This window comes from Scyliorhinus torazame, chromosome 10 (assembly GCF_047496885.1).
Source record: "Scyliorhinus torazame isolate Kashiwa2021f chromosome 10, sScyTor2.1, whole genome shotgun sequence".
NCBI lineage: Eukaryota > Metazoa > Chordata > Chondrichthyes > Carcharhiniformes > Scyliorhinidae > Scyliorhinus > Scyliorhinus torazame.
In genome coordinates this window covers 165166307-165190908 of record NC_092716.1, presented here as the reverse complement: position 1 = coordinate 165190908, position 24602 = coordinate 165166307, and the positions used below count along the sequence as shown (strand labels likewise).

The following is a 24602-nucleotide window of genomic DNA, read 5'->3' as shown; positions in this document are numbered from 1 at the left end:
TCAACAGAGTTACCCTAGTCGCCAAGAAACCATGGCAGAGGTGCGCCATTGGCGGGACCAAAAGATTCCCACCGGAGTGAATGGGCGTAAAATTCCGGCCCATGTCAATTATAGATATTCCAGTTCTGTAACCACACTAGGATCCAGGATAGATGCATTTACCTAAGACCTGCAGTTTGATAAGGGCAGTACGGTAAGGCAGCACGGTAGCATAGTGGTAGCATAATTGCTTCACAGCTCCAGGGTCCCAGGTTCGATTCCCGGCAGGGTCACTGTCTGTGTGGAGTCTGCACGTTCTCCCTGTGTGTGCGTGGGTTTTCTTCGGGTGCTCTGCTTTCCTCACACAGTCCAAAGATGTACAGGTTAGGTGGATTGGCCATGCTAAATTGCCCTTAGTGTCCAAAAAGATTGGGTGGGGTTATGGGGATAGAGTGATGGTGTGGGCTTGGGTAAGGTGCTCTTTCCAAGGGCCGGTGCAGACTCGATGGGCCAAATGGTCTCCTGCTGTACTGTAAATTCTATGATCTATGATAAGACCATAAGACATAGGAGCAGAATTAGGCCACTTGGCCCATCGAGTCTGCTCCGCCATTCAATCATGGCTGATATTTTTCTCATCCCCATTCTCCTGCTTTCTCCCCATAACCCCTGATCCCCTTATTAATCAAGAACCTATCTATCTCTGCCTTAAAGGCACTCAGTGAATTGGCCTCCACAGCCTTCTGCGGCAAAGAGTTCCACAGATTCACCACCCTCTGGCTGAAAAAATTCCTCCTCATCTCTGTTTTAAAGGATCGTCCCTTTAATCTGAGATGGTGTCCTCTGGTTCTAGTTTTTCCTACAAGTGGAAACATCCTCTCACATCCACTCTATCCAGGCCTTGCTGTATCTTGTACGTTTCAATAAGATCCACTCTCATCCTTCTAAACTCCAACGAGTACAGACCCAGAGTCCTCAAACGTTCCTCGTACGACAAGTTCTTCATTCCAGGGATCATTCTTGTGAACCTCCCCTGGACTCTTTCCAAGGGCAGCACATCCTTCCTTAGATATGGGGCCCAAAACTGCTCACAATACTCCAAATGGGGTCTGACCAGAGCCTTATACAGCCTCAGACGTACATCCCTGGTCTTGTATTCTAGTCCTCTTGACATGAATGCTAACATTTGCCTTCTTAACTGCCGATTGAACCTGCACATTAACCTTAAGAGAATCGTGAATAAGGACTCCAAAGTCCCTTTGTGCTTCTGCTTTCTGAAACATTTCCCCATTTAGAAAATAGTCTATGCCTAGATTCCTCCTTCCAAAGTGCATAACCTCACACTTTCCCACATTGTATTTCATTTGCCACTTCATTGCCCACTCTCCTAGCTTGTCCAAGTCCTTCTGCAGCCCCCTTCCTTCCTCAATACTACCTGTCGCTCTACAGTCTTTGTATCATCTGCAAACTTAGCAACAGTGTCTTCAGTACCTTCTTCCAGATCATTAATGTATATTGTAAAAAGTTGTGGTCCCAGCACAGACCCCTGAGGCACACCACTAGTCACTGGCTGCCATCCTGAAAAAGACCACTTTATCCCCACTCTTTGCCTTCTGCCAGTCAGCCAATCCTCTATCCATGCCAGGATCTTACCCTCAACACCATGAGCTTTTAACTTATTTAACAATCTCCTATGCGGCCCCTTGTCAAAGGCCTTCTGGAAATCTAAATAAATCACATCCACTGATTCTCCTTTGTCTAACTTGCTTGTTACCTCCTCAAAGAACTCTAACAGATTTGTCAGACACGACCTCCCTTTGACAAAGCCGTGCTGACTCAGTCCTATTTTACCATGCACTTCCAAGTGCTTTGCCATCTCATCTTTAATAACAGACTCTAAAATCATACCAATGACTGAAGTCAGGCTAACCGGCCTATAGTCTCCCGTCTTCTGCCTCCCTCCCTTCTTAAACAGGGGTGTTACATTAGCCACCTTCCAGTCCTGTGGGACCCTTCCTGCCTCCAGTGATTCCTGAAAGATCATCACTAATGCCTCCACAATTTCCTCAGCTATCTTTTTTAGGACCCTGGGGTGTAGTCCATCCGGTCCAGGTGACTTATCCACCTTCAGACCTTTCAGTTTCCTCAGAACCTTCTCCTTAGTTATGATCACTGCACTCACCTCTGCCCCCTGGTTCTCCTGGAGCTCTGGCATCCCACTGGTGTCTTCCACCGTGAAGACTGATGCAAAGTAACTATTCAGTTCATCTGCCGTTTCCTTGTTTCCTATTATTACTTCTCCAGCCACATTTTCTAATGGCCCAATGTCTATTTTTGCCTCGCTCTTACCTTTTATCTCTTGAAAAAATCTCTTCTTATCTTCCTTTATATTACTAGCTAGCTTGCACTTGTACTTCATCTTCTCCCCCCTTATTGCTTTTTTAGTTGTCCTCTGCTCGCTTTTAAAAGCTTCCCAATCCTCTGGTTTCCCACTAATCCTTGCCACATTGTATGCTTTTTCCTTAGCCTTTCTGCTGTCCTTGACATCCCTCGTCAGTCATGGATGCCTTGTCCTCCACTTAGCATGTTTCCTCCTCCTTGGGATGAATTTCTGTTGTGCCTCCCGAATAACTCCCAAAAACTCCTGCCATTGCCGTTCCACTGTCTTCCCTGCTAGGCTCCTTCTCCAATCAACTCTGGCCAGCTCCTCCCTCATGTCTTTGTAGTTACCCTTATTTAATTGTAATACTGTTACATCTGATTGCAGCTTCTCCCTCTCAAACTGCAGGGTAAATTCTATCATATTGTGGTCACTGCTCCCTAAGGCTTCCTTCACCTTAAGTTCCCTAATCAAGTCTGCCTCATTACATATCACCAAATCCAGAATTGCCTGTTCCCTAGTAGGCTCTGTCACAAGCTGCTCCAAAAAACCATCTCTTAGACATTCCACAAATTCCATTTCTTGGGATCCACTACCAACCTGATTTTCCCAGTCCACCTGCATATTGAAGTCCCCCATGATTATTGTAATATTGCCTTTTTTACATGCCTTTTCTATCTCCTGTTTTATTTTCTGCCCCACATCCTGACTACTGCTAGGGGGCCTGTACATAACTCCCATCAGGGTCTTTTTACCTTTGCAATTCCTCAACTCTACTCACAGAGATTCTATGCCTTCTGATCCTATATCGCTCCTTGCTATCAAATTAACGTCATTCCTTACTAACAATGCAACCCCGCCCCCTTTGCCCATCTGCCTATCCTTTCAATAGGTTACATATTCTTGGATATTTAGATCCCAGCCCTGATCCCCTTGCAGCCACGTCTCTATGATGCCCACAACATCGTACCAGACAATTTCAATGTGCGCAACAAGATCATTTACCTTGTTCTGTATACTGCGCGCATTTAGGTACAACACCCTCAATCCTGCATTGGCCACCTCCCTTTTCACACTCTCCTCAGTCACTGTACCCTGTACCGTGGCCCTTTTAGATTTTTGACTATGGCTTCTCTGCCTTACACTTTCCCCCTTACTGCTTTTTGTGTCTGGCCCAGTTTTATACGGGGGGTTTGATTGGGATTTTTTCAGAAAATCGCAGAGGATGATAAAATAATAATAAGGGAGAAATTATAATATGAGAATATACTAGCAAGAAATAGAAAAACAGACAAAGAGATTCCATAGGTATATAAAAAGTAAGGGAGTAATAAAGTAAACATTAGTCCCATAGAGGCTAACGGATGGGAATTATAATGGGAAACAAGGAAATGGCGCAAACATTGAGCAACTAATTTGTATCTGCCTTCATTGTATAAGACACAAAATCAAAACCAGGGTTTTCACCTAGGGACAGTGAAGGAACGCTGATATATTTCCAAGTTGTGGTGATGAATAACTTGGAGGGGAACTCCTAGGTAGTGGGGTTCCCAGGTGTTGTTGCCAGTTGGTTGTGGTTGTGAGTTTGGAAGGTGCTGCCTAAGGAACCTTGGCGAGTTACTGCCATTACTGCAGTGCATCTTGTAGATGGTACACACAGCTGCCACTGTTCGCCAGTGGTGGAAGAGGGAGCAATCAAGCGAGCTGCTTTGTCCTGGATGGTGTCGAGCTTCTTTGGTGTTGTTGGAGCTGCACTCATCCAGGCAAGTGGAGAGTATTCCATTGCACTCCTGACTTGTGCCTTGTAGATGGCTGACGGGCTTTGGGGAGTCAGGAGCGTCTGTGAGCAAGTTATTGCTGAGTATATGCCAGTGAACAGCACTGTTGATAACTCCTTCCATCACTTTGCTGAAGATGGAGAGTAGACGGATAGGGCGGTAATTGGCTGTATTGGATTTGTTCTGTTTCTTGTGTACAGGCATACTTTGGCAATTTTCCACATTGCTGGGTAGATGCCAGTGTTGTAGCTGTACTAGAAAAGTTTGGCTAGGGATGCAGCAAGTTTTGGAGCACAAGTCTTCAGTACTATTGCCGGACCCATAGTCTCTGCAGTATCCAGTGTTTTCAGTCGTGTCTTGATAGCACGTGGAGTGAATTGTATTAGCTAAAGACTGACATCTGGAGGAGACCAAGATGGATCATCCACTCGGCACTTCTGGCTGAAGATTCTTGTGAATGCCTCAGCCTTGTTTTTTGCACAGGTGTGCTGGGTTCCTCCATCATTGAGGATGGGGACATTTGTGGAGCCTCCTCCTCCAGTGAGATGTATAATTGCCCACCACCATTCACGGATGGATGTGGCAGGACTACAGAGCTTAGATCTAATGCGTTCATTGTGGAATAGCTTAGCTCTGTCTACTACTTGCTGCTCATGCTGTTTTGCACACAGGTAATTCTGTGTTGCAGCTTCACCAGGTTTGACACCTCATTTTTAGGGATGCCTGATGTTGCTCCTGGCATGCTCTCCTGCACTCTTCAGTGGACGAGGGTCGATCCCCAGGCTTGGTGGTAATGGTAGAGTGGGGGATATGCTCGGCCATGAGATTGCAGATTGTGGTTAAGTACAATTCTGCTGCTGCTGGTGGCCCACAGTGCCTCATGGATGCCCAGTCTTTATTTTTAATAAACATTTTATTGAGATATTTTTTGGTATTATAACAACAACACAACAAACAATGTACATGAAACTATAAACATAGTGCAAAAGCCGTCTCCCTCCCTTACAGGTCCCAGCTTTATTAACCCTCTACTCTAAGCTAAATTAACCCCCCCCCCCCCCCCTTCTGCTGACTATTAATTTTCCGTGAAGACATCGACGAACGGTTGCCACCTCCGGGCGAACCCTAACAGTGACCCTCTCAAGGCGAACTTGATTTTCTCCAAACAGAGAAAGCTAGCCGTGTCCGATAGCCAGGTCTCCGACTTCGGGGGCTTTGAGTCCCTCCAAGCTAATAGTATCCATCTCCAGGCTACCAGGGAAGCAAAGGCTAGAACGTCTGCCTCTTTCTCCTCCTGGATTCTCGGGTCGTCCGACACCCCGAAAATCGCCACTTCTGGACTCAGCGCCACCCTTGCTTTTAACACCGTGGACATGACATCTGCAAACCCCTGCCAAAATCCCCTAAGCTTCGGACATGCCCAGAACATATGGACATGGTTCGCTGGTCCTCCCGCACATTTTGCACACCTGTCTTCCACCCCAAAGAATCTGCTCATCTGGGCCACTGTCATGTGAGCCCGGTGACCGACCTTAAATTGTATCAGGCTGAGCCTGGCACATGTTGCAGACGCGTTGACTCTACTGAACGCGTCCGCCCATAGACCATCCTCTATCTCTCCTCCCAGCTCCTCCTCCCACTTGCACTTCAGCTCCTCGGTCTGCGTCTCCTCTGACCCCATAAGTTCCTTGTAAATGTCCGAGACGTTCCCTTCTCCTCCCCACCCTCTGGAAACTACCCTGTCCTGAATGCTGCCACATGTCTCCTCCATTGCCCCCAGACACTCCGGGCCGCCACCACCATGGGGCTGGTGGAGTACCGTGCCGGCGGGAACGGCAGAGGCGCAGTTACCAACGCCATGGATGCCCAGTCCTGAGCTGCTAGATCTCTTCGAAGTCCATCTCATTTAGCATGGTGGTAGTGCCACACAACACAATGGAGGGTATTCTCAGTGTGAAGACGGGACTTTGTCTCTACAAGGACTGTGCAGTGGTCATTTAGCGATACTGTCGTGGACAGATGTATCTGCAGCAGGCAGATTGGTGAGGATGAGGTCAGGTTTGTTTTTCCCTCTTGTTGGTTCTCTCACCACTTGCTACTGTCCCAGTCTAGCAGCTATGTCCTTTAAGACCCGGCCAGCTCGGTCTGTAGTGGCACTACCGAACCACTCTTGGTGATGGACATTGAAATTCCCCAAGCCCAATATTCTGCACCCTTGCCACTCTCAGTGCTTTATCCAAGTGTGTTCAACATGGAGGAGTATAGATTCATCAGCTGATGGTAGACAGAACGTGGCAATCAGCAGGAGGTTTCCTTGCCCATGTTTAACCTGAAGCCATGAGACTTCATGGGGTCGATGCTGAGGACTCCCAGGACAGCCCCCTCCGAACTGTACACCACTGTGCCGCCACCTCTGCTGGGTCTGTCCCGCCGGTGTCTGGGGTTGCCTGGAAGGTAAGATTCTGTGAGTATGACTATGTCAAGCTGTTGCTTGACTAGTCTGAGACAGCTCTCCCAACTTTGGCCCAGATGTTAGTAAAGAGGACTTTGCAGGGTCGGCAGGGCTGGGTTTGTCGTTGTCGTTTCCAGTGCCTGGTTCGATGCCGGGTAGTCCATCCGGTTTCATTCCTTTTTTGTGTTTTCGCAACGGTTGGATAGAACCATTTCAGAGGACATTGAAGAGTCAACCACATGTGTGTCTGGAGTCACAAGTAGGCCAGACAAGGTAAGGTTGGCAGATTTCCTCCCTAAAGGGGCATTATCGAACCAGATGGATTTTTGCATTAATTTCCAATAGTTTCATTGTCATCGTTAGACTTTTAATTCCAGATATTTCATTGAGTGTAATTTCCACCACCTACCATGGTGGGATTCAAACCCAGGACTCTTGGCCATTACCCTGGGTCCCTGAATTACTAGTCCAGCGACAATACCACTAGGCCACCGCCTCCCTCTGGCAGAGGGAGGAGTACAATGTTAGGTTGTCCACTTTGGTGAGAAGACTAGAAAAGCAGAATAGTATTTAAATGGAGAGCGACTGCAAAAAACTGTGGTACAGGGGGTTCTGTATATCTTCGTAAAAGTGTCGCAAAACGTTAGCATGCAGGTAAAGCAAGTAATTAGGAAGGCAAAGAGAATGTTGACCTTTATTGCAATGGAGGTGGAGTATAAAACTGAGGAAGTCTTGCTATAGCTTTCGGGACTTGTGGGAGGAAACCCACGCAGACATGGGGAGAACCTGCAGACTCCGCACAGACAGTGAGCCAGGACGGGAATCCCAGGTCCCTGACACTGTTATGCAACAGTGCCAACCACTGTGCTACTGTGCCGCCCACAAAGGAGGCATATACACACACACACACAAACAATAGTACATGAAAATCAATATTCCTATGTTAGTAGGAGTGTGACCTTTTTTGTACGCTGCACTACTTCTGTGTAATGTTTTACGCATCCGAGGAGTGGCAATTACAGTCATATTGCGACTCCAATCTGTTGTTTTACACAGTGCTGGAGCTCAGCATTTCTGACCTGGGCCTCCAAACCTCAGCCTCTTCATGAATGTGGAGCATACCTGTTCTGGAGGTCCTTCCTTATAGTGCAGGATTTGTGGGGGAACCCAAGCAATATAGCTGCCATATTCTGGTATATTCAAATAGCTCATCAGTGTGTCAGAGAATGAGTGTGAGTGACATAAGTAGGTGGTAGGGTGGTGAGGTCAGATCTACTTGGGTCAGAGGGGAGTTGGAAGGTCAGCGAGGATTGGTAGGTCAGTGAGGAGTCGGAATGTCGTGTCTGTGTGTGCATATCTGTATGCGCATCTGTGTGTACACGTGTGTCTGTATGTGCATGTCTGTGTGTGTGTCGGTGTGCCCACGTCTTTGTGTACATCTGTCTGTACACGTGTGTATGTGTGTGTGCACGTCTGTGTGCCCGTGCCTGTGCATGTCTGTATGTGTGCACATCTGTGTGCTGTACGTCTGTGTGCGCATCTGTGTGCGTGCATGCGTCTATGTTTGTGCATGAATCTGTCTGCCCGCACACGTCTGTGTGTGCGTGGTGCATCTGTGTCGCGCGTGTCTGTGCGCGCGCACACCTGTGTGTGTGTGTCTATGTGCACATGCGTCCGTGTGTGTGCACACGCATCTGCGCACATGTCTGTGTGTGCACACGCATCTGCGCACATGTCTGTGTGTGCGCGCATCTGTGTGTGGCATGTGTGCACATCTGTGTGTGTGCACGCGTCTTGAGCTTGTGCGTGTGTCTGTGTGTGAGTGTGTCTGTGTGCATATGGCTGTGTGTGCATCTGTGTGCGCGTGTCTGTGTGCACGTCTTTGTGTGTGTGCGTCAGTGTGTTCGCATACGTCTGTGTGCACGTGTATGTGCATGCATCTGTGTGCATGTGTGCGCATCTGGTGTGTGCGCAGCAGGTGTGTGCATGCGTCTGTGTGTGTCATGTGAGCGCGTCTGTGTGTCGTGTGTGCACGCGCCTGAGTGTGTGTGCCCGCATCTGACTGTGTGCACGCATGTTTGTGCGTGCATCTGTGGGCACGCGTCAGGGTATGTGTGTGCATCTGGGTGTGTGCGTACATCTGTATGTATGCGCGTGTACACGTCTGTGAGTGTGTCTATATGTGCATCTGTGCACGCGACTGTGTGTGCGCGCACGTCTGAGTGTCGTGGGGTGCACACGTGTTTGTGTGTATCATGTGTTCGCGTCTGTGTGTGGGCACACGTCTGTGTGCGTGTATGTGCATGCGTGTGTCTGTGTGCGCGCCTTTGTGTGTGCGTGCGTGTCTGTGTGTGTGTATGCATCTGTGTGTGCGCGCATCTGTGTATGTGTGTGCGCGCTCATCTGTCTGTGTGCTCGCGTCTTAGTGTGCATATGTGCGTGCGTCTATGTGCACATGTATGTACGTGCATGCGTGTGTGTGCGTGCATCTGTCAACACATTGTGTGTGCGCTGGTCTGGGTGTGTGCGCTCGTCTTGATGTGTGCGTGTGTATGGGTGTGCACGCGTGTCTGGGTGTATGCGCACGTCTGGGTGTGTGTGCGTGTCTGGGTGTGTGCCCGCATCTGTGTGTATGCGTGCGTCTGTGTGCGCACGTCAGTGTATGTGTGTGCGTGTCTGGGTGTGTGCGTACATCTGTAAGTGCGCGCCTGTGTATGGGTGCATGCATCTGTGTGCATGTCTCTCTATGAGTGTGTCTGGGTGTGTGAGTGTGTCTGGGTGTGTGAGTGTGTCTGGGTGTGTCCGTGCATCTGTGTGTGCGCGCATCTATGTGTGCGTGTCTGGAAGTGCGCATCTGGGTGTGTGCACATGTCTGTGTGTGCACGCGTCAATGTGTGTATGCACGTCTGGGTGTGTGCATGTGTCTGTGTGCGTGTGTGAGTGCGCGTTTGTGTGTGACTGAGTGCGCGTCTCTGTACATCTGGGTGTTTGCGCACGTCTGTGTGAGCGTGACAGTGTGTGTGCACGTCTGGGTGTGTGTGTGCATCTATGCACACCTCTGGGTTTATGTGCGCATCTGTGTGCACGTGTGTGCGTGCGTCAGGGTGTGTGCACGCATCTGGTGTGTGCACGCGCCTGTGTTTGTGCACGTATTTGCGTGCATCTCTGCGCGTGCATCTCTGTGCACGTGCGTCAGTGTGTGCACGCGTTTGCTGTGTGTACACGTCTGCTGTGTGTACGACTGTGGGTGTCTGTGTGTGTACACATTGTGTGTGTGTGTGGGTGGCGCGTCTGTACGCGTGTGCGCGCCTATGTGTATGCTCACGTCTGAGCGTGTGTATGCGTATGCGTGCATCTGTATGCACCTGTATGTACGCGCAAGTGTGTGCGCATGCATCTGTGGGCACACGTCGGTGTGTGCGCGTGCGTCTGGGTTTGTGCCGCGTCTGGGTGTGTGCAAGCGTCTGGGTGTGTGCAAGCGTCTGGGTGTGTGCGCGCGTCAGGGTGTGTGTGCACATCTGGGTTTGTATGCGCATCTGTGTGTATGCGTGCATCTGTGCGCGCGCGCATCAGTGTATGTGTGTACGCATCTGGGAGTGTGTACATCGGTATGTACGCGCGTGTGTACGTGTGCATGCGTCTGCGTGCACATCTCTATGTGTGTGTCTGGGTGTGCGTCTATGTGTGCATGTCTATGTGTGCATCTGGGTGTGTGCGCATGTCTGTGTGCGTGCGTCAGTGTGTGTATGCATGTCTGTGAGTGCGCGTCTGAGTGCGCGTCTGTGTGTGTGCGCACGTCTGGGTGTGTGCGTACGTGTGGGTGTGCATGCGTGCATCTGTGTTTGTGCATCTATGCACTTGTCTGGGTTTGTGTGCGCATCTGTGTGTGCGCGCCTGTGTGTGCACGCGTCTGGATGTGCATGTGTCTATTTGCGTGCTTCTGTGTGCGCACGTCAGTCTGTGTGTATGGTGCCTGGTTATGTGCGTGTATCTGTGTGTGCGCATGTCTGTGTGTGCGTGCGTCAGTGTGTGTATGCATGTCTGTGAGTGCGCGTCTGAGTGCGCGTCTGTGTGTGTGCGCACGTCTGGGTGTGTGCGTACTTGTGGGTGTGCATGCGTGCATCTGTGTTTGTGCATCTATGCACTTGTCTGGGTTTGTGTGCGCATCTGTGTGTGCGCGCCTGTGTGTGCACGCGTCTGGATGTGCATGTGTCTATTTGCGTGCTTCTGTGTGCGCACGTCAGTCTGTGTGTATGGTGCCTGGTTATGTGCGTGTATCTGTGTCTGTGCGCTTGCGTCTGTGTGCGCGTGCGCTGTGTGTGCGCGTGTCGTGTGTGCACGTGTCTGTATGTGCACATCTATGTGCCGGTGTTTGTGCGTGCCTGGGTGTTTGCGCGAGTCTGGGTGTGTGCGTCTGTGTGCATGTACATATATATCCATGTGTACGCATCCATGTGCGGGCGTTTGTGTGTTTGTATCTGACTGTGGAGAGTCGGGGGTGGCCAGTTGCATACTTACCCAGATGTGAGACATGTTTTGTTTCCAGGTCAAAGTAAAGAAGAATTGTCTGAAGTGTGCGACTTTTGACTGAGAGCTGCAGACTTTTTTGGAGGGTCCCAGGGAACTAGTGTATTGCCATTCGGAAATTGAAACTTCCTTGTCAATACCCACAGAAACTTTGTGTTGAGATGAGAGGGGTCCCCTATCGCTGTGTTTTTCAAACTTCTTTTCCGGGGACCCATTTTTACCAACTGGCCAACCTTCGGGACCCACGCCGGCCGACCTTCGCGGCCCACGCCGTCCGAACTCAGCGACCCACGCCGGCCGAACTCCGCGACCCACGCCGGCTGACCTCCGCGGCCCACGCCGGCTGACCTCCGCGACCCACGCCGGCCGACCTTTGCGACCCACGCCGGCCGACCTTTGCGACCCACGCCGGCCGACCTTTGCGACCCACGCTGGCCGACCTTTGCGACCCACGCTGGCCGACCTTTGCGACCCACGCTGGCCGACCTTTGCGACCCACGCTGGCCGACCTTTGCGACCCACGCTGGCCGACCTTTGCGACCCACGCCGGCCGACCTTTGCGACCCACGCCGGCCGACCTTCGCGACCCACGCCAGCCAACCTTCTCACTCCAATCAGGTTCACAGGAGAAAGAGCATGGATTTCATACCTCAGCTCGTAAACTCTTGAGTAGCTCCCCTGTTGACTGTTCATTGCAGTAACTATTCAAGCGGCTGAGGTCCACCATCATTGGAATTGACTGGTCACTGTTTCGATTCAATGCTTCAATATAGTCTAAAAGGTCAGCCAAAACTTATAGCCACCCTTCAGTACACAGAGAACGCTGATGTGATGATTTCCCATGCTTTCATTATATCCCTTGCCAAACGTTCAGCTCTGTCCATGTTTAAACCATGAGGAATAGAAACTCTCCAGATCATTACAGTAATGTTTAGGGATGCAAAACAGATCGAGGTCATAGCCTTGTTCATCATCGGTGATCACCACTCAGTCAGCCGCCATGCTACGATCGCACTTTGACCCCGGGTTCAGGTCCCAACACTCCTGGGCCGCACGCGCTCTAATGAACGGACATGCATGCGCAGTGTGCCGGCATTTCTTTTAGCTAGTCAGGACCGGCATTTTTAAAGTCGCCCGCAGCCGGCATTGTTAAAAGCCAGCTGCTGCTGCTGTTGTGCGTGAATTTCCGCAATCGGGAACGCCGTGATGGCTGGCTCTGCAACCCTCCCTGCTGGTCGCGACCCCCACTTTGAAAATGCCTGCCCTAGCGCATCTTCCAGGGTACATCCATTCTCTGACAGTCCGGAGAATGGAAGGTCTGGGCCAATATATTTTTTTAAATTTCTAACAGTGTTGGGTGAATCTACCACACCATTTAAAAAAGAGAATGTTCATGGGCCTCATTGTGAAGTTAATCTTCCAAACCTTGTTTTTGGTGAATAAAGTTAATTTGAATGTGTTGTTTCCAGGCCCGCACACAGTAATAAATCGGGATTATTCATTCTATCAGAGATCGACTCACGGCTGCACATTATTGATCACTGCTGATTCACTGGCGGCACTGAATATTAATTGAAAACTTAGGGCTATTCCTCAGGAAAACAACAATATGAGTAAAAGATTTTAACATTTATTGGAAACAATACTGAATGTTTTCAAAAATGGCATTTGAATTTGTACATGATTATTTAAAAATGTATTTGGGTAGGTTGTAGATATTACATAAATGTACTTGAAATAACCCAACATTTATTCAGTATTGTTATAATTACCTATAAATTTCAGTGTAAAGAATATTGGAATTTCTTTTCGCAAAAACTGCTGGCAGAGGCCACCACCCTGACATAAGCTTTTGTTGCAGAAATGCAATTTCAACCCTTTCAAAAGTCAAATCATATTGCCATTTATTTTTAGAGGCATAGGAGCGGAAGAAGGACATTCTGTCCCTCAAGCCTGCTCTGCATACAACATGATCATGGCTGATCATCTCCCTCAACATCATTTTCCCACTCTATCCCGATAGCTTTTGATGTTATTAGTATCTAAAAATCTTGTGATCCCTGTCTTGAACATTCTCAATTCTTGAGCTTCCGCAACCCTCTGGAATAGGGCACTCTAAAGAATCACTATCCTCTGAGAGAAGAAATTCCTCCTCATCTCTGTCTTAAATGGCTTTGCCCTTATTCTGAGACTGTGCTGTCTGGTTCTGAACCCTCCATCCAGGGGAAACGTGGGCCGGGATTCTCCAAACTCCCGGCCAAGTGTTGACGCCGGCGTCAAAACCAGCATGAGTGACGCCGGCGTCAACGGGCCTCCAGGCCCAGGTATTCACCCCTTCCTCGGGGGCTAGAACGGCGCCGGAATGCTGTGCGCTGCTCCGGCTCCGAAAGCCGGCCTGTGGCTTGCGCGTGCCACGGCCGGCGCAGATCCGCGCATGCGTGCCACAGCTGGCACGGGTCTGCGCCTGCACGCCACGGCCATCTCCGCGCCAGTCCACGAGCAATATGGCGGGGCCCGGCGCAGAGGAAAATAGGCCCCCACCCCCCCCTCGAATGAGCCCGCCCGCCGATCGGTTGCGTGCCCCCCCCCCCCCCCCCCCCCCCCCCCGGAATCGTCCCCCCTCCCCCGCCCCCCCCCACACCAGGACGGCCCCCGCAGCCAGAACGCCGAGGTACTGCCGGGTAGGAACATACGCAAACGACGCCAGCGGCACTCGGTGGGCACTCGGCCTGTCGTGCGCGGACAATCGCCGGGGGGCCGCTTTGGGCGACCGCGCCGGCGCGGCATGGCGGGATTCGCGCGCGCGCCTCTCCCCCCCCCCCCCCCCCCCCCGGCGATTCTCCGACCCGCCGCGGGATCAGAGAATCCCAGCCATCGTTCCTACATCAAACCTGTTTAGCCCTTTAAGAATATTGTAAGTTTCAATGAGATCATCCCTCAGTCGTCGGAACTCTCGAGAATACAGGCCCAGTCTTCTGAATCTCTCCTCATAGGACAGTCCTGCCATCCCAGGAATTAGTCTGCTGAACCATTGCCGCACTCTCTCTGTGGCAAGTGTATCCTTCCTGAGTTAAGAAGACCAAAACTGTACACAATACTCCAGGTGTGGTCTAAACAAGGCTCTATATAATTGAAGCAAGACATCCTGTACTCAAATCCTCTTGTGATAAAAGCCAACATACCATTTACCTCCATAATTGCTTTCTGCACCGACATGTTAGTTTTCATTGACTTAAGAACAAGGACACCCAGGTCCCTAATACTTTCCAATCTCTCACCATTTAAGAAAATCTCTGCGCCTCAGTTCCTCCTACCCAAAGTGGATAATCTCACATTTATCCACATTGTATTCCATCTTCCCTACTCTTGCTCACCCACTGCAGATCTCTACAGTTTCTCTGTTCAGGCTGCAGGTTCCAGTTAAGTGATGACCTGAGTGGTGCAGCAACATGTTAATGTGCAGACTGCTGGGGTGGAAGTTTACCCTGTCCGAAAGGTTTCTACGTGGAATACATTTGCAAAGTCCTATGTGCGGGTTTTTGTGGACATGCTCGACTTAACAAAACCATCCCTAAATTGGCATAATTTAGCGCTATACCTCACAGATTGGGATGGTGTAGAAAATTAAGAAATGTCACACTGAGTTACGGTTCAGAAAAACTGAAGCAGGGAGGAAGGAGGTTCAGTCTGCATTTGACAGCTAGCGCAGTGTCCTTGGATAATCTGGTAGAGATTTAATAAAGATATTCAAAAATGATGAGTTATTTTAATTGGGCAGGAGCACAAACTGGATGTTTTTTCATATCAACATGGTATCACATCTGTTGTAGATTCTGCACTACTGTCAGTTCCATCGACTTTGATAGAATTGAATATCAAATGTTGTGTATATCATGCAACCCGAGCAAAACCATTCATTTAGTGCTTCTGGCCTAGACCAATGTCTGCCCCATTGTCTCAAGGGCAAACCATTTTGTTCAGTTTAATCACATTTTGAATCCTGTTGTCCAGGTGAGGTGGGCTTCCTGGCTGAAGACCGAAGAATAAATGTGGCGGTGACTCGTGCGCGCCGCCACTTGATGGTGGTCTGTGACGTGCGCACAGTCAGCACTCACCCGTTTTTGAAATCCCTGGTTGACTACATGACTGAACACGGAGAAATGCGGACTGCGTTTGAGTACTGCGACGACATTGTATCCGAAAACTACTCCCGGCCAGCCCCACAGGCCGAGCAAAGGAGAGCAAAAGATTCTTCAGCAGCATGCAAACATAGCGGGAGTTTAACAAGTGACAGGAATGTAGCAACTGCAAAAATACCTAAAGACACACAAAACACTCAAAAGCCTGCTTGTAAAAAAAAGGCTGCAAATGACAGTAGACTCTCAATAGAGAAAGAAGGTGGCAGTGCTGGAATATTAGACCAAACCACCAAAACCATGGTTGTAAAAGATAACTCTGAGAAACTTAAGGAACAAATAATGCACTTCATCGAGGATAGCGCAAGGACTAAGTTTGAATTCCCAGCGTCTTTGAATTCTCATGATCGGTTGTTGGTCCACCAGATAGCGGAAGAGCTTGGCCTTCAGCATTTTAGTACTGGTGAAAGCAAAGACCGCTTTATTGTCGTCGCTAAAGGTAGCTTGGAAATGCAAAGGCAACTTGAGGGCCAATCAGACCAAAAGAGGCCGGAAATGCCCCAGATATCCAGCGATCTTGCCCCACAGATTCCCCAGGAAAAAGCAAAAGAACGGGCTCTTACTGAAATGGAAGGGCCACAAGACTGTGCCCCTTGTGTTTCTCAGTCAAAGCTGGACTTAAAGACCCTGTACATGGAAAGGATGCAGCGGGAACAAGCTAAGCGAGAGGAGAAGGCAAAACAGAAACAGCAGTCTGGTACTACTGTTTCTCTGAAGTCTAAAACTAAAAAACCTGCAGAAAAGGGTACGTACTATTGTTTTTAAAATTGTTCTAAGTCCAGAGTTGGTGACCTTTCAAATATATGTTAAAGTGACAGATGATACGTTAACTATTGGATGAGAGTCCTTTTGGATGGATGCCAAAGTCCTTGCTTAAAGTCAGTTCACTTATCATTGTTTCACTATAACGTTATTAATGGTGTCAGTATGTCCGTCTAACGCTGCCATATTCACTTCAACATCATTTGGCTTCCTCTTCTGCAGCCTCTTTGCTCATTTTTTTTTCTTTTTTTTAAATAAATTTAGAGTACCCAATTAATTTTTCCAATTAAGGGCAATCCACCTAGCCTGCACATTTTTGGGTTGTGGGGGCGAATGTGCAAACTCCCCGTATCAGCCTCCCCGAACAGGCGGCGGAATGTGGCGACTAGGGGCTTTTCACAGTAACTTCTTTTGAAGCCTACTTGTGACAATAAGCGATTTTCATTTCATTTCATTTTCAACTCCTCACACACATTGACCCAGAGCCGGGATCGAACCTGGGACCTTAGCGCCGTGAGGCAACAGGGCTAACCCACTGTGCCACCGTGCTGCCCTCTCTTTGCTCACGTGACTTGCCATGCAGTGCTTCTACCCTTGCCTCAGTAATGGCAGATTTACAGTTAGTGGGGGGCGGTGCCGAAGCCAAGAAAATGTACTAATTTACCAGTGCTTCTTCATGTCAGTGCGAATAATTGCCTTGTTGAAATCAAAGCTTACTTCTCGTCTGAATGATGATAAATATTGTGAGGCAAGGTGAGCAAACATGGAACTTGCCTTTATTGTCTGCGATTAACCAACACAATTCAGTGCGTGCCTTTTCTTTGGTTTGTTTCCTGAATGTGACCCCCTCAAACTTACCGACTCAATATGATCCCCTCCAATCTGCTCACATTGATTCCTTCACTTGCTTTCACCAAATCCTTTTGAGCCTGCTTTTTCAATAATCCAGATCTACACAAAGTAACCTTTTTAAACACCTCACTCATTCGCTTAACAAGAACCCTTTGCACCCAAACACGCAGTGAACTATTAGACCTGCTTTCTCAGTAAGATCCCAGAGACTGAATGGAAATCCTCAGGCCATTTTAAATATGAACTCACTCTCAGATCACTTACCTGAGATACCTCACAGCAGTTTTGAATAAGATCCCCTCTAAACCTCTCTCTCTGTGACCCCCTCAGATTAATTTTCTTGAAGAGAGCTCCTCAAACCCAATACCACTGTGTGGGATAGGTTTTTTTCCCGAGAAAATACTGACAGAAGTAGTTTTCTAATAACGCGCATTGATCTTGTGTCACACAATTTTGTTTCCTCAGACAGCTTCATGGTGAGTGGTGCATTCATAGCTTGGCAATAAATATTTAGAATTCCCACCCAGAATCAAACCGGAGACCCACTTATCTTCCTGAACCCCGCTTATCATCCTGCACCTCGTTTATCATCCTGCACCCCGCCTACCATCCTGCACCCCACTTATCATCCTGCACCCCACTTATCATCCTGCACCCCACTTATCATCCTGCACCCCACTTATCATCCTGCACCCCGCTTATCATCCTGCACCTCGTTTATCATCCTGCACCCCGCCTACCATCCTGCACCCCACTTATCATCCTGCACCCCACTTATCATCCTGCACCCCACTTATCATCCTGCACCCCACTTATCATCCTGCACCCCGCTTATCATCCTGCACCCCACTTATCATCCTGCACCCCACTTGTCATCCTGCAACCCACTTGTCATCCTGCAACCCACTTATCCTGCACTCCTCTTATCATCCTGCACCCCGCTTATCATCCTGCACCCCGCTTATCATCCTGCACCCCGCTTATCATCCTGCACCCCGCTTATCATCCTGCACCCCGCTTATCATCCTGCACCCCGCTTATCATCCTGCACCCCGCTTATCATCCTGCACCCCGCTTATCATCCTGCACCCCACTTATCATCCTGCACCCCGCTTATCCTGCAGCCCACTTACCCTGCACCCCGCTTATCATCCTGCAACCCACTTACCCTGCACCCCGCTTATCATACTGCACCCCGCTTATCATCCTGCACCCCGCTTATCATCCTGCACCCCGCTTATCATCCTGCACCCCGCTTAACATCCTGCACCCCGCTTATCATCCTGCACCCCGCTTATCATCCTGCACCCCGCTTATCATCCTGCACCCCGCTTATCATCCTGCACCCCGCTTATCATCCTGCACCCCGCTTATCATCCTGCACCCCGCTTATCATCCTGCACCCCGCTTATCATCCTGCACCCCGCTTATCATCCTGCACCCCGCTTATCATCCTGCACCCCGCTTATCATCCTGCACCCCGCTTATCATCCTGCACCCAGCTTATCATCCTGCACCCCGCTTATCATCCTGCACCCCGCTTATCATCCTGCACCCCGCTTATCATCCTGCACCCCGCTTATCATCCTGCACCCCACTTATCATCCTGCAACCCACTTATCCTGCACCCCACTTATCATCCTGCACCCCGCTTATCATCCTGCACCCCGCTTATCATCCTGCACCCCGCTTATCATCCTGCACCCCGCTTATCATCCTGCACCCTGCATCCCGCTTATCATCCTGCACCCCGCTTACCCTGCACCCCGCTTATCATCCTGCACCGCGCTTATCATCCTGCACCCCACTTATCGTCCTGCACCCCGTTTATCATCCTGCACACCGCTTATCGTCCTGCACCCCGCTTATCATCCTGCACCCCGCTTATCATCCTGCACCCCATTTATCATCCTGTACCCCGCTTATCATCCTGCACCCCGCTTATCAACCTGCACCCGGCTTATCATCCTGCACCCCGCTTATCATCCTGCACCCCGCTTATCATCCTGCACCCCACTTATCATCCTGCACCCCACTTATCATTCTGCACCCCACTTATCATCCTGCACCCCGCTTATCATCCTGCACCCCACTTATCATTCTGCACCCCGTTTATCATCCTGCACCCCACTTATCATTCTGCACCCCGTTTATCATCCTGCACCCCACTTATCATCCTGCACCCCGCTTATCATCCTGCAACCCACTTACCCTGCACCCCGCTTATCATCCTGCACCCCGCTTATCATCCTGCACCCCGCTTATCATCCTGCACCCCGCTTATCATCCTGCAACCCACTTACCCTGCACCCCGTTTATCATCCTGCACCCCGCTTATCATCCTGCACCCCGCTTATCATCCTGCAACCCACTTACCCTGCACCCCGTTTATCATCCTGCACCCCGCTTATCATCCTGCACCCCGTTTATCATCCTGCACCCCGTTTATCATCCTGCACCCCGCTTATCATCCTGTACCCCGTTTATCATCCTGCACCCCGCTTATCATCCTGCACCCCGCTTATCATCCTGCACCCCACTTATCATCCTGTACCCCGCTTATCATCCAGCAACCCACTTATCCTGCACCCCGCTTATCATCCTGCACCCACAAGCCTGTGGGTGCGATTTAACAGAAATAAATAGTCCCGGTTTGGATGCATTTAGTGGGGTGACACTGGCAGTGTCAACTGGACACCCTGGAAGTGTCAGGCTGGCACTGCCAAGGTGCCCATGTGGCAGTTTCAAGGTGCCAGCCTAGCAGTGCCAAGGTTCACGGGTGTCAACAGGGCAGCAAAGCTTCTACCCTGCCCAGAGGCCGACCGCACAGGAGTCTCTAATAGCCTGCGAGACCCCCCCCCCCCCCAAAGTTATTTGGAGTACCCAATTCACTTTCTCCAATTATGGGGCAATTTAGCGTGGCCAATCCACCTACCTCCACATCTTTGGGTCGTGGGGGCGAAACCCACGCAAACACGGGGAGAATGTGCAAACTCCACACGGACAGTGACCCAGAGCCGGGATCGAACCTGGGACCTCGGCGCCGTGAGGCAGCAGGGCTTAACGCACTGCGCCACCGTGCTGCCCAAGACAATCATCATTATTAATATGTCTGCATATGTTAGGATAAATCACTGTCGCACATAATTTTATGAAACTTTAAAATTACTTGGCGCAGTGCATCATGGTTAAAAGTAAATTGTTTCATTCCACTAATCTGTCTCTTGAGTTAGTCATAGAATTTGTATTGCAGAAGGAGGCCATTCAGCCCATCGAGTCAACTCCGGCCCCTAAAAGACCCTCCTACCTAAGCCCACACCTCCACCCCATCCCCGTAACCCAGCAACACTTAACCTTTTGACACTACAGGGCAATTTAGCGCGGCCAATCCACCTAACCTGCACATCTTTGGACTGTGGGAGGAAACCGGAGCACCTGGAGAAAACCCACGCAGACACAGGGAGAACGTGCAGACTCCGCACAGACAGCGACCCAAGCCGGAAATCGAACCCGGGTCCCTGGCCGTGCTAGCCATCGTGTTGCCCTTGTGACACTGCTGATCTTAAGTAGTGTTATGTACAAAGGGCTGTTTCAGTTGCAATTAAAATTGGTGAGCATTGCATGATTGCAAAATTCCAACAGTGCACTGTAATGGTCACACTGTTGTTATTAGTTGGCCAGCTCTCTGGTGTGAAAAGTCATTTGTGCTACATTGTAGGAACTTTGTAATGGACCTGCAATACATCGGTTATTGGATTTTGAGCTATTTTAGTTTAGATAAGATGGGATGAAACATTGCTCCAATTACTTGTTTAACAGGGAAAGCCTCAACTAAAGAAGCTTCTGCGAGCAGTACAGAAGAGGATTTTGATGCGCTTGTTGCTGCGTCAATAAAGGCAAACAGTGTGTGTGCCTTTTTAAAGTGCAAAGGAAGTATTGTCACTCTGGGGCAGCACTGCATTCACTGTAACAAATACTACTGCCTCAGCCATCACATCCCAGAGGTAAGCGCTCTGTATAGTGAAAGCAAGTGCTGATTCAATTAATCCAGCAATGTTTAGCATGAAATAGTTGACAGAAATACTGAAGGGACTGGATGGATCTAGATGCTGGAACTCATTGTACATTTTAGTAAAATAAAGACTCCTGTGTAATGAATTTTTAACTTGGGATCTCAATTTTCTAATCACTTTGGCCATATGAGTATCATTAGCAAGGCCAACATTTATTACCCATTCCGAATTACCCTTGAGACGATCCCCTTCTTGAACGGGTATAGTCTGTATGGTGAAGATACTCTCACAGTGCTGTTAGATAAGGAGTTCCAGCATTTTGACCCCACGATGACGAAGAAACTATACTTGTTCAAGTTCAGATGGTGAGTGATTTGGAAATGGTGATTTTTCCATGTGCCTGTTGCCATTTTCTTTGTAGATGTAAAGTGTGTGGGTTTGGGAGGTGCTGTTGAAGAAGCCTTGCCGAGTTACTGCAGTGAATCCTGTAGAACAGTGTTCTTCAAACTTTTTTTCTGGGGACCTATTTTTACCAACCGGCCAACCTTCGGGACCCAACCCGGCCGACCTTCGCGCTCCACGCCGGTCAACCTACGCGACCCACCATTTTCTCTTACCTTGTTTGCTGCTGACAATAATGGAGGAAATGGTTGTGGGTCCCTTTGGCCCTCGTACATGCTCCTCCAATGGAACATGTTGGATGAAGGTGAAGCCTTCCGGTGTCGGAAAGTATGGAGTCTCCATCTGTCCAAAGTTCTGCATTTTGTTCCTGTAAAATTTTATCAAATAAACCCCCCCTAAGAACTTGTTTAAAAAAAATGAATAAAATAAATGAAAAAATAAACTGAATAGAATAAATGAATAAACCCCCCCCCCCCCCCGAACTTGTAAAAAAAATTTAAAAATTTTAATGAATAAAATAAATGGAAAAAAAATTAAATGAATAAAATAAATGAACAAAATGAATAACCCCCCCCCCCCCCCCCGAACTTGTAAAACAAAAAGCGGCCGCACTACGCATGCGTGTCCGATCTTCGGAACGCACGCGCAATGTGGCCGCATTTTTTGTACGTGTTCACGGCCATTTTGAAGGCCGCTTGCAGCCGGCGTTGTTAACAGCCGGCTGTTGCGCACAGATTTGCGCGATCGGGAGCGCCGCAACGGATGGCTCCACGACCTTCCCGACACCCGCCCGTGATCCACCCGAGGGTCGCGCCCCCGACTTTAACAATGTCTGCTGTAGAAGATGCACACTGCAACCTGAGTGCGCATTGGTCAAGGGAGTGGATGTTTAACATGCTGGAGGGACAGTGGAACCCTTTGTTGCCCTCTCTCTTCTGTCCTAAAAATCTACAGCCTTTTAAAATCCATGCTTGGAATTACCACACCAGTACCATTTAATATAATTTATCTCACTCCCTCCCCAACTCCCTTTCATACAATTTTTGAACCTGGCCTTGATCATGCCATTAATTTGCCTTGCATTTAAAATGCCGCAGACTTCAGTGGGATGCCACCTGTTTTGGCTGAGTCCATCTGCTATTCGTTCTTGATTTATTCAGCAGCTTTCACCTTTGTTATCATGAATACTGCAAGATACTTATGCCTTTGTCCCTCTTCTAGGTTCATGGATGTGGTGGGAGTGCCAAAGCTCATGCCCGAAAACTCATCAGCAGAGAAGGTATTCTGTATGCAGGCAGTGGCAGTAAGGACCACTCATTAGATCCAGTGAAGAAGGCCCATCTACAGAGAAAACTAGGAAAGAAAATTGAACAATTAGCTAGCCAACGAGGTGCCAAAAAGGAGGTTAAAAAATAAAAATTGAAATGGTCTGTTAATTTAGATGGCCTAAGTATGTGTATTTATTTCAGGATGTTTTCTTGCATAATAAAAAATAATTTATGGAGCAAAGTAAAAAATACAAGTGTTGGCCGATCAGGAACGGAAATGACTTTACACCAATTATTAAAGCTATGCAATGGTAGCCTTGCAGTGGGTCTTACAGATTGTGTAGCAATAGACGCTACTGAGGTGCAGAAATTAATCTTCATCCATTTACTGTCAGCAGCTGTTTCAAAACAATGGGAACAATGAAAAGATTACTCGGCAATGTAAATGATTGTCCTGATTTTTTTTCAGTAACTTATTTGATACATCATTTGGGCATAGTTCTGTAAAAGGAAGATTAGAATTATGGACTACTGGAACAGTAATCATTTATGGTATTCAATCTTAATTGCCCATTTCTATTGTTGATCACTTGACACTTTTTTGTTGCAAAAATCTGTAATAAAATGGAAAATAAAAGAACAAAACTACTGATTTCCAAATTGCTTGCTGGTCATTAAATACGTACGTAAGCATTTGACTCTATCGTATTCAACACACTCTCAATGTCACACAAAACTATCACAATGTCACACAAAACTATCTTTTACAAAGAAAAAAAAGTCACTCTTCACACTTAATACTTTTAACCTGGCGTCTGGAATATAGAAGCTACTAATTGACCTTAGAAATTATAAATTTCTTCAGTTGCCTAAAGTTACCTATTTGACAATGTGGAATACTTGAACAATGGTCTTTAAGGGATAGGTCAGATTAGTAGGTAAATAACTGTTTTAAACCTCAGAGCATTCTTGGGCAATGAGACAGGAGATTCACAAGCATGCTTACCAATTATCTTTACGTCAGTGTGAAGACTTGGCCAGTTGTAGGGTGAGTGCTTTTTATTAAGTTCATTATGAAGAAAGAAGTGAATATTGGTATTTAGTTCCCCCCTCACCCCTCCAATTGCAGGATGGTGGAAGGAATATAACTGTATAATTGACCCATAATGGGGCAATTGTGGTAACTAATATTTTAAAATCTATGTTACACATTCTGGGTAATTATCTGGGTTGAGTGAAAGCCCTTTTGTTCCATGGGAAAATGTTGACTTGATTCTTTTTTTTTGAAACATTTCCAATTAAGGGACAACTTACCGTGGCCAACCCACCTACCCTGCACATCTTTGGGTTGTGGGGGTGAGACCCACACGGACACGGGGAATGTGCAAACACCACGCACAGTGACCCGGGGCTGGGATAGGACCCGTGTTCACGGCGCCGTGAGGCAGCAGTGCTAACCACTGTGCCACCATGCTGCCCTATGAACGACTCGATCCTATAAATGCGCGCTTTGATCAATGGAAAGTGACTATTAATGGTGTCTCCACACAAACATAGAGCGACAGATTTATCAGTTGTCTGTTTCGATTTTGTACTGTAAGGAAGCTGAACCTATTGAGAAACCAGTGTTCTGTGTTGGCACGACTTAAAGTCTTCCAACAGGCCTAACAATAATTGTATTTATTGATTCATGGGACGTGGCTGACCCTTAAGAAGGTGGGGGGGACTTCTGGTGACGGTGATGTGCTGAGTGGACGCAAATCAGGTGGCTCTCCCAACTAGAACCAAAAGAGTTAATTTCAGAGACTTTTGGTACAAAAGGCCAACAAAAACAACCCAAGGTAAAGATTAACTGTGGTAAAGAGGATGCCGGCGAACGGCAGCTCGAAGGGCCGACAAGAGACCAGAACTGGAGGAAAAGGACACAACCAACAGGCGGACGAACCGACAGACCAACGAAGTGAGGTGGAAACCCCGGCTGCCCAAAAGCGGG

General features: G+C 48.6%; 1 protein-coding gene across 1 annotated transcript in view; it reads left to right on the top strand.

Annotated features, from left to right (window-relative positions):
• ighmbp2 (immunoglobulin mu DNA binding protein 2) overlaps window positions 1–23269 on the top strand; it is a 91502-nt gene extending 68233 nt beyond the window's left edge. Inside the window, exons 14-16 of the mRNA XM_072518904.1 lie at window positions 15128–16057; window positions 20746–20930; window positions 22563–23269. Of these exons, the coding sequence (XP_072375005.1) occupies window positions 15128–16057; window positions 20746–20930; window positions 22563–22757 (1310 nt within the window). The 3' untranslated portion in view covers window positions 22758–23269. The remainder of the gene's footprint in view (window positions 1–15127; window positions 16058–20745; window positions 20931–22562) is intronic.
• Window positions 23270–24602: the final 1333 nt, after the last annotated feature.